The following is an 11351-nucleotide window of genomic DNA, read 5'->3' as shown; positions in this document are numbered from 1 at the left end:
TGAAATTTGCTAGAGAATCACCACCATGAAATTTGCTAGAGAATCACCACCATGGAATTTACTAGGGATTCACCACCACAAAATTTGCTAGGGATTCACCACCATGCAATTTGCTAGGGAATCATCACCATGGATTTTGCTAGGGTTCAATTACAACGAAATTTGTGATGGAAGAACTACCACATAATTTGTGATGAAATCCTACTACGGAATACACGACGGAATACCATGTACAATGGATTTCATTCCATTGTCACAATTGCAACAAAATGATTATTTCCCTAGCAAACTCTCGCTATGGAGTTTTTTGGGACGAAAATCAGTCGTCGCAAATTCCGTCGCTATTCGTCTTTTGCAACGGAATTTCAACTTTTCGCAACAGATTCATTCCCTAGCAAAATTGTGTTTTTCTTGTAGTGTTCCCTTCAACCCGTCCAAAAATCAAAATGTCAGTCGGTTTAAGGTTGGACATTCCTTCTGTCGGGTTGGTCAAGAAATTTAAAGATGCTTTTTTTTTTTTTTTTTTTTTTTTTTTTTGCGGAAACCCCAACATGCTCAAATATGTCAAATAAAACATCTCTAAACAGATATTGCCTGTATTTCAATAAAAAAAAAACTAAAATCCTTTTCTCAGTAATAAATTTGTACATGTGATTTTTAAGTTATAACTAGTTTCTTGACAACTAATTTGTTTAATATATTGTTAAATTAGTTAACTTATTATAATTTAGCCTTTTATACATAGAAGTCTATAATTTAGGGTTTTATACATAAAAGTAGTTTGTTGTAATTTATAAATTGTTTTATAAACTAGCTTATATGATCTATATGACACTTCACCAAACATAGTCTAAATGTGACTTTTTCTACAAAAATATTAGCATTAAATTTTATAAAATGTGATTATTTGTATGAATGCTTTTTTTACAAAGCATCCGTTTTTCTTACTAATATGCTTATCAATATAAGTAACTTTCATTATACTTTATACATTTTTTCAATATGATTAACTTTTATGATGCTAATGTTTAAAAAAATATATATATAAATACTTTAAATTATGATAGATATTAAAATTTTAATCTTCTTAAATAATATTAAAATTTTCAAAATTGAACAAATTTTTCTATACTTTAGAACATAGTTGACTCTTATGATATCAATTTCTTTTTCATACGCTATCATATATTTCTAACCTCAATATTTAAATATCTTAAAACCAAAAAATCAAATATGGACTATTTATTTAAAACAAAAAGAAAAATCAAAAACACATTTGCTGTACTATTTTATACCAAAGCCGGTTAGCCGCATATAAACTATAAGCGGCTACAAAAAAGTGGCGGCTGGAAAGTCGAAGTACAGACAAAAGACATTGGACGGATGCACTTTTTATTGGTTGTTGGCACGAGATTGCCACGTCATCGATTCACCTCCACCACTAATTTATAATACCCCATCTTACATCACCATTACTTCTCAAATGACGAATTTACCCCCGCCACATTACTACAAACAGGGGCGAAATGGTCATTTGAGGGAACAACGTCGCTTTCGCTAAAAAGTAATCAAACGTTCCGTCGTCGTCTACCCTCCAAGCGGTCCAAAAGACAGTTGTACGTTGAGGGGTATTTTCGGTAATTTGTCCAATAATAGAAGTAGAATGTGCAATGTGTTGCACACTCCAAAATAATTCAGTATTCAATTAATATTTGAGGAAGAATATTTAATGCTTGTGGTCCTTCTACAATTTGCAAAAGATATGTTTGCCCTTACAAGTACAAATGTGATGTTTTTAGTCCTTTACTTGTCATGAATTTCAACCATTGTACAAAAAATAATGTCAACATTATAAATTTTATTAACCAAATAGAATAGAATATTTCATAACTTAAATGTCTTTATCATAAGATTCTTTTTCTTTTATTTCCCAACATAATTTCAATTATTTTCGTTATAAATTTTCCTTTTTGAATGATTTATATGTTTGAAAAAAATGAAACTAGAAAAGATAAAAATGAACATTCCTTATTAAGCAGCTGAATGAAAATTAACACTACACAATTAGTGCTTTAGCAAAGCTACACCTATCTTGCTAACATAAGCCTGATGTTCTACTTGTTAACCTAAATTAACTGACTCTAACGATTATTTATCATTTAACTACTTTTATAAATTTCTGTTAATGTTAACATTAATAGTTTAAAACCTTTATTGCAACTCAATACATAAAAAAATATGTTGTAATTATTGCACTTGTAACTCAAACTCCAAGAGAATCTTTTTCTTTGTTAAAAATAATGTAAACCATTTGGAGAATATTGATGTTAAGTATAAAGACTGAGTTTTCTTATAATTTATTTTTCCCAAAATCATTTTTATTTAGATTTGATATATAATTTATGTTTGAATATACCATTATAGAAGAGGATAATGGGTATTGTAAGTGTTGATGTTAGTTTTGACTTTTAGATTATTTAATATCAAACTTTAATCAACTACTTTTTTTCCAATTGTACTCAACTACTTTTCTTTTATATTTTAAGGCAATATATATTAGGGACCAAATATATAATTTGACTCAAGATAAAGGGCTAAATTGATAGTTTCCCAATAAATATTCTTGGGCTTTTCAATTTTCACTTCATTACCAAATTATTACTCCACTTGTTCAAACATCATCTTTCCCCTTCTTTCTCTCTTTCTCTTTCTCTCTCGCAAACTCATTCCAATCAATTTTCTATATCTGTCAACTGTTGTTCTTGGCTGGATTCTGATGCTTTAAATGTCTTCTTAGATCTGCTAACTCCGCCTGATTTTGCTTCTTGAGGTATGCTTCTGTTCATCTTTCTAATTTCATACATCTATTTTAGTTTTCCATTACTGTATATAATAATCGTTGTGTTTACTTCTACAATTCGACTTCTGATTCTGCTAGGGTTTACATATTGAGGAATTTTATGCTCTTTCTTTAAGTTGTTTCTATTCTTATCATTCGTTTCATTGTGTTTGTCTGATTGAGAATTTGAGATCCTTATATCGGTAAACAGTTCGTTAATTGCTCATAATAAGTTGGCTACAATTATTAGATGATGAGATTACTGAATTTCGCTTTACTATTGTTTACCTTTTTATAATTTTGTAGCTGCTTGCTAAATCGAATCAGTTCATCTAATACCCTAATTTTTTGTCGTCAACATAACATCATGTTCTATTGTATTCTACGCTTCAAGTGCTGTTCATTTTTACTTTGATTTTACTGATATACTATTAAATTCCACGGGATTCAAAACAAATTGATGAATTTGGAACGTTCAAATTCGAAAACAATGATGTTTATCAGAATTCAACCGATTGATGTTTTAGGAGCATTAAATTTTGCGATTCATTGAACTACTTTCTTCAAATTTGGTATTTAAGTATCTCTGTTCCTTGAATTGCAGGTGAATGAAGCTCAAAGACTTATCCATTAGGAGGAACAGAGAGTTCGCTGATCTAAACATCCCAATCTTCGTTGACTACGTAATCGGATTTTATCCAAGAAATGTCATCAGATACACCTCCCAATTGAAACGTTTCCATAAGTGGAAAAGGTAATGGATAGATCAGACACATCTGGATTTGTGAGTGGTGGAGCTAGCCTATTGGAAACTTCTCTATTTCTCTTCATCTTGATATACAGATCATTCTAATTTCTAGATATACTCTCCTAGTTTCCTACAAACACTTTCTTCAAAAATGGTATACAGTAACCCTAAAATGGATCTCAACAATAGTCTCGCACTTGTTTCTTGTAATGGTGACACAACATTAAGCTTGGATTGCTTTGGTTATGGCGGAAACACAACCACGGCGTCTGGATATGAAATCAGCCGTGAAAAACCAACCAGTCCGCCGGCGGCGGACGATGGCTGCAGATTAGTTCTCGGATTAGGGCCCACACCTAGTATATATTCTAATGATTATTTCTCCACCGGAACCATAACCAAAAAACCAACAAATGGATCGAAATCGAACAGGGGAATGGAATGCGAAGGTGATTCCGTTCTCAAATTAGGGTTTTCCGATCATTCTGTAACTGATCTGAATCCATCTTTTTATTCTCATAAAACTTGTTTTGACGATGAGGGCTCTACATCGGCAAAAAAATCCGGCGGCTATATGCCGTCGCTTCTTCTAGCTCCGAGAATGAAAACCAACGTTTTTGAGGCGGGAGAAAACTCTTTCCATGGTCCTCAGGTAAGCTCAGAACCCTCTGCAATCTCCGACTACTCCATGGGAACAATCTCCGACCACCAAACCAGCAACTCCAAAAAATGTAAGTTTTCCGGTTGCACAAAAGGTGCTAGAGGCGCAACCGGCCTCTGTATCGGCCATGGCGGAGGTCAGAGATGTCAGAAACCGGGGTGTAGCAAAGGAGCTGAGAGCAGAACCGCGTACTGTAAAGCTCACGGCGGCGGGCGGCGGTGTCAGCATTTAGGCTGTACAAAAAGTGCAGAAGGTAGGACGGAGTATTGCATTGCCCACGGCGGTGGGAGACGGTGTGGCCACCCATCGGGGTGTAGTAAAGCCGCTAGGGGAAAATCAGGGCTTTGTATTAAGCACGGCGGAGGAAAGCGGTGTAAGGTTGACGGATGTACTCGTAGTGCTGAAGGACAGGTTGGTTTGTGCATTTCTCACGGCGGCGGCCGGCGGTGCCAGTTCCAAGGTTGTAACAAGGGAGCTCAAGGCAGCACAATGTATTGTAAAGCTCACGGTGGTGGGAAACGCTGTGTGTTCGCCGGTTGTACGAAAGGAGCGGAAGGCAGTACACCACTTTGTAAAGCACACGGCGGCGGAAAGCGGTGTTTGTACGACGGCGGTGGGATTTGCCCTAAAAGCGTTCACGGAGGAACGAACTTTTGTGTCGCTCACGGTGGCGGCAAGAGGTGTTCAATCGCCGGATGTACGAAAAGCGCACGTGGCCGGACTGATTGCTGTGTGAAGCACGGAGGAGGGAAGCGGTGTCGATCTGAAAACTGTACAAAAAGCGCGCAAGGAAGCACCGACTTCTGTAAAGCTCACGGCGGCGGAAAGCGGTGTAACTGGGGCGGAGAAGGGACGTGCGAGAAGTTTGCGAGGGGGAAGAGCGGGCTTTGCGCCGCCCATACGAGTATGGTTCAAGAAAGAGAAAACAAGAAGAGTAACTTTGGAATCGGAATCGGACCAGGGCTCTTCCATGGGTTAGTTCCGGCGCCGCCGGCGTCGGCGTCAACCGTCGTGAGCAGCTTTGAAAACACGTATTCTTCCTCCGGCGTTAGTATCGTCTCTGACTCCAATGACTCCCTAGAAAATCCCGCCAAACGACAACACCTGATTCCGCCTCAGGTATTGGTTCCTTCGTCGATGAAATCCCCATTTTCATCATCGTTTCAATTGAGTTCCGACGGAAGACAAGGCGGAGAAAGTGGGAGGAGATCGGAGTTGGCGGTGCCGGAGGGCCGGGTACACGGCGGCGGACTGTTGTCGCTGCTTGGGGGGAACCTGAAGAACGCAAGCATTGATGGTGTGTAATTTTAGGATTTGTCGAAGTGATTTTTTTTCTTTATTTTTTAGTGTGTGTGTGTATAATTGGTGAGACTCCTTTTTGTTGTATGATAATTGATAAGCATTTGTTGTTTGTGTCTAAATTCTTCCGACCTTAATAAATGAGGAAAGAAAAATAATTTTATAATCATATAATGCGTGGTGATGTGTAGTGAAAAAACAAGTTAAATCATTAAAGTTTGGTTTTTTTATATGTTTAAAAATACAGTTACTTTATGAATTTGGTGATAGGTGACTACAAATTAGCAGTAATAAAGTTACAAATTAAATGGTAACTTTTAAAGAAACAAACAATCCCTATGACCTTGAATTGAATGATTAGTGTCTAACCGAGTCTCTTCGTCGGTGTCTTGAATCGAAGGATGTGTAATACTTCTACTCTGAAAATTGGTTTTCTAGAATATAAAATGACTTAATTGCAAACACCTAAAGAGAAAACACTTATCATTGGGATTGGTTTGGTAGATCCAAACTACCCTTCATTGAGATTCACTAATTCCAAGACAAAGCATTAGATTGACGTCACTTTAGTTTGATGCCCTCAAATCTATAATTTATTTATTATTACCATCCCCTCATCTATAAAATCATGTTCTCATTTAGTCTCAAACTTAGGTTTAGCCTCAAAGTCAAATTGTGGGTCCTTTGAACTTTCCCCTATCTCACATCCGCCACTTGTTGACCGTCTACAACCACCTTTATTTCCTTGCCACCTCTGGCCCTCTTCTTCCTCCTCTTCCAACTCTTCTCCAATGTGTAAGACCACGATCCAACTTAGGGGTTGTTTGATAGTTTTTGACTGGGTTAGAGCTGACTGGGTTAGAAGCTGACTGGGTTAGAAATGCTGATTGAGTCCATATCTGACTGAGTTTATGCTGTTTGATTATTTTTCTGAATGGTTGTGCTGAATGAAAAATGACCATATTACCCTTGTGTTGTCTCTTATGCTGGATAAAAATTTATAAAAGCACAAATTATCATATAAAATCCAAATTAAACATACATCAATTAAAATCCAAATACAAAATGTAATACAAAATCCAAATACAAATTGTCATACATAATAAAAAAAGTACACAATTTAACGTGAACCATTTGAAAGTAACTGATTAGCAATCTGGTCACGCAAAGTAGTCATATAGTCAACGGCTTCTGAACCCCATTCTATGCCTTCTATGTTTTGACCTTCATTTCCTCCACCACCCACATTAGGAGTAACCATAGTGTTTTGTTCAAAGGTCGTAAATAATTCATCTTCAATATCGTATTTCCTTATAAAATTATGGACCGCAACACAAGCAATGACTATGTCTCTTTGCACTGGAAAAGGATAAGGAGCCATTTGTTTTAAAATTGGAAATCTGGCCTTCAATACACCATAAGCACGTTCAATGTAATTTCTAAGTTGTGCATGAGCATGATTGAACATTTCTTCCTTAGTTAAAGCTCTGTTTCTTCGAAAATCCGCTAACCAATACCTAGTATTGTGGTAGGGAGCCATAAATCCACGGGTGTTGGTGTATGCGGCATCACAAAGGTAGTATTTATCTGTAGATGTATGACAAATTTATCATATAAATAAAAAAAGATAAAAAAAAAACGTATAGTAAAGTTACAAACCTGGTGGAGGGAATGGAAATCCGGAAGTCGGGTTAAATGCAACTTCTTTCAAAACTTTAGAATCATGTGCTACGCCCTCCCATCCAGCCCATACAAAGGTGAATATCATATCAAAATTACAAATTCCAATTACATTTTGATAACGTTCACCTTTTCCTCTTCCCCTATAACGAGTTTGTTGATCAACAGGCACAACTGCATGTACAAGTGTTCCATCTAGTGCACCTATTGCTCCGGGAAATATCTGCATTAGTCGTCTATATCGTTCTGATGTATTTCTTGTTGCATTAGACGAGGTTGGTACTATAATTTCTCATGCAAAACACATCATTGCACGTAAGACCTCATGAAAATATTGATGAATTGTTTGTGTGGAGTGATGAAATCTTTCTTTAACGACTCGAAAACGTTCATTATGTCCTATAACATGTAAAAACATAGCCATTTTCTCTTCAACGCTTATGGTCCTACTAGATTGCAACCAATTTCTCTCTGTAAAGTGATTGCATAATAGTACAAAAGCATCTTGTGAAAGACGTATCATATCGAAACATTGTATAGGACATCCGTGTATCAAATCTTGCGTATACACATACCCCTTTGCTACCTGTTCACTAGCTCTTATTCTTTTAATTATTCTTTGCCTTTGTCGAACCAACATCAACCAATACCACGAGAATATAAGAAAATATAAAAAGTCACCTTCTTTATCCATGTGTCCTGTTAGATGTCAAATACAAATTACATTTTAATCAATAACATAACAAGCCGTAACATGTAAATACTAAAAGCATAACATTCCATAACATATAAATTCATATAACATAATTGCATCTAAGAAAACAATCCATAACATAACTAAACTGTAACATACTAAAGTCAAGCAATGAACCAGAACATACTAAAGTCAAACAATAAACCATGACATACTAAAGTCAACCAACAAACCATAACATACTAATGTTAAACAATGAACCAGAACATACTAAAGTCAAACAATAAACCATGACATACTAAAGTCAACCAACAAACCATAACATACTAATGTTAAACAATGAACCAGAACATACTAAAGTCAAACAATAAACCATGACATACTAAAGTCAACCAACAAACCATAACATACTAATGTTAAACAATGAACCAGAACATACTAAAGTCAAACAATAAACCATGACATACTAAAGTCAACCAACTAATCCAAACTTTCTTCCCGCATTTGTTACCCACGACTCACAAGTTGACAAGTTAAGGCGCAACCAAATTTTCCTATTGCCAGCACTTTCAGCAAATAATATAAGAGTAGTGGTGTATTTCGGATCATATTCTCCCCACTCCAAGCTTGTCAACCTTGCCATACAAGCATCCATCTCCTTGTCAAGATTATTTGCTTCCGTGAATGCTTGTGCAGCCTTGATAATTTCTTTTCCAACTTCTTTCAAGTCATCATCAAGTGTGGTTTCTTTAGGACCATTTCGCTTGCCCCCCTTGTTTTTTGTCCGCCCAGATGATTCCTCACTAGTAGGTTCTTATCCTACTAGTGATGATACTTGTGTTGTGAGATCTTATCCTCATGTTCATAAACATGCTTCTTTCTCTTGATGGATGGCCTTCTTGGCACCTTTCTTTCAATATTTGGGAGTGTGTAACATCTCAAATATGGTTCCAAAAATTTCATTTATTTAATAATAGATAAAATAGTATTTTCCAACATCATCTAGATATTTCAAAAAAAAAAAAAACCAATGTAACAATTGCCATAAAATCAGACTAAAACATCATGTGCGGAATCTCAATGGTGCGTGCGATGTTGTCAACCCAAACTCTTTCATTTGCAACCAACATAAATTAAAAATAGTAAGTATAAAACTTAGTGAGCTCCTCCAAATACCACATACCATACATATCATGCAATAATGAGATACGGATCCCGTCCACACTCAGATAACAGTGAGATATGGGCCCCGTCCTCACTCGAATAACGGGCCCCGACCATAATTGGATAGTAATGAGATATGGGCCATGCCTACACTCAGATAATAATGAGATACGGGTCCCACCTAAGAGACATACATATACGAGTACATACAAGTATCACACAGACAACAAGTATAGTAACATAACTAAACATGGGTCGCCCTTGGTGCCTTAGATCTGCTAAACCCAGTGAGGAAACTCACCTTGAAAAGCTGAATCTCACAGAAGGAAATCTCTAATTGTTGCCCTGACAACTCCCGAGCTATTAGAGAAAAAAAATATCCAATCAAAATCCAATAATCCATCTTAGGGTAAAATGACCATTTTACCCCTGGCCTAAATTGGTTCATGACTAACGTCCAAAACTATAACATAAAAGGTCCATCACTATATGATCTTCCAAAGACCACCAATGGCCCGCTTATGGGAAAATTTGGCCCAAACTCCTCTAATGGGCTTTACCCTAAAGCCCACACATATACATAGTCCAAAAACCAGATTTATGATGGTCCACTAAAGCCCAAAGCAACAAGGTCCAAGAAAATGGCCCAAGAAAAGCCCACTGTTAGATCGAACGTTGGGCGTTCCCTTGTAGAACGTTAGACGTTCCCTTGTGGAACGTTGGGCGTTCTTTACCAGTCAACAAATCGCGAGCCTCAGCCAGAACGTTGGGTGTTCGCACACTGATGCCCAAAAGTTCTTATTAAGCACTTAATGCCTAAAGCGACATGACTAGAACCTAGATCTAAGTCCTAAAGATCATCTAGAAGCATAAAGTCACTGACTTGGTGGCTTTGGATGCCCCAAAAGGTCCCACCTTTAATATATAACATTCAACTTCCATAAAAAGGGCTTAATCTCTTGCATGGGGCTTATACAAATCTAAAGATGCAAACTTTATGAATCTAAAACATCATAAACACCAAGAGAAGCAACTCAAAGCTTCCGGAGTGATCATAACTAGAAGATCTCAACCATGGGACCAAAAAGGGACCAAAATTCATAAAAACTTAGATCTAAGCTTCTAATGAGAAAGGTTAGAGCTTTATACCTTAAATGTTCTGGAAATAGAGTAGAGAACCAAGATCTATAGGCTCATACTTGAACCACCACCTTGCACCAAGTTTCTCTTCATTGAATGAGCTTCAAACACACACACAATAAGCTCACAACACTCAAGGAGGCTCTAGGGTTTCGAGATTAGGGTTTGAGGCTATGGAGGCTAGAAATGAGGACAACACATGGGACTTAAGATGTTTAAATAGGTTTTAAACCCTAAAAATTAGGGTTTGAGCTCCACGTGTAAACGCCCTACATTCCCCAAGGGAACGCCCCACATTCGAGCTCCGCCTCCGAAAGTCCAATCTTGGCAACAATGGTCCCTCCTCTCCCATAACCTTGCAAAACAAGTCCAAAAGCAATAAATTAATATATATAAAGGGACCAAAAATGAATAATACCTGGATCGGACATTACATAGTGGCTTTGTATAAGGAGATTCCATCCATAAATTGCTACCACTGACTGGTAGTATGTTAGAACCATAAGTCAAAAGGTATTTCTCCTTAGCAAACCAAGTGCTAATGAAACTCATAGGATCTTGTTATGTACAAAAAATAGAAGCTTCGACATGTACTTACAAGATCTTAACAGTTGATTTTGCAGCAGCCCAAAACATACTCCCTCCGTCCCAAAATTATTATCCACCTTACTATTTTAGTTTGTCCCAAAATTATTGTCCACTACCAAAAGTAGATATACCTTTTTACCATATTACCCCTAACATTTAATAAAGTAAACTATAATAATTAGATATACACATTTCCCACTGTTCCGTTATTTTATTTTCTTTTTTGTAAATGACATTTTTTGAACTGTTTAATCTGCTATTCTCAACATACTTCAACGAATCCAACTTTTTTGTGGGAATATTTTAATCAAAAAATACAAAACATTATCACAATTAACTTTGAGGACTCGTTGGAATATTTTAATCAAAAACTACAAAGAGTTATCATACTTAATTTTGAACACAATTTTCTTTTCTTCAATTAACTATGCATATACAAATGTTGTGCAGCTTCGTTTATTAGATCTTCATCACACTTAATTTGGAGTGGCAAGTTATCTTCTTGATCCAACCTACTCTTACCAATATGCGGTATTTG

At 36.5% G+C, this 11351-nt stretch overlaps 1 protein-coding gene across 1 annotated transcript; it reads left to right on the top strand.

The window, feature by feature from the left end:
* Positions 1-2659: 2659 nt before the first annotated feature.
* LOC111904307 (uncharacterized) lies at positions 2660-5669 on the top strand. The gene is made up of 2 exons (XM_023900077.3): positions 2660-2830; positions 3444-5669. The coding sequence occupies exon 2, from the start codon at positions 3739-3741 to the stop codon at positions 5551-5553; it is 1815 nt and encodes a 604-aa protein (XP_023755845.1). The 5' UTR covers positions 2660-2830; positions 3444-3738; the 3' UTR covers positions 5554-5669.
* The last annotated feature ends 5682 nt before the right edge of the window (positions 5670-11351 follow it).

The sequence above is a fragment of the Lactuca sativa genome, chromosome 7, assembly GCF_002870075.4.
Source record: "Lactuca sativa cultivar Salinas chromosome 7, Lsat_Salinas_v11, whole genome shotgun sequence".
Taxonomy (NCBI): Eukaryota; Viridiplantae; Streptophyta; class Magnoliopsida; order Asterales; family Asteraceae; genus Lactuca; species Lactuca sativa.
Note: the sequence above shows the minus strand (reverse complement) of the source record. Positions and strands in the feature narration are given on the sequence as shown.

What these genes read in the sequence shown, in the direction of transcription:
- LOC111904307 (XM_023900077.3), top strand. Translation starts at nt 3,739, where the DNA reads ATGGTATACAGTAACCCTAAAATGGATCTCAACAATAGTCTCGCACTT.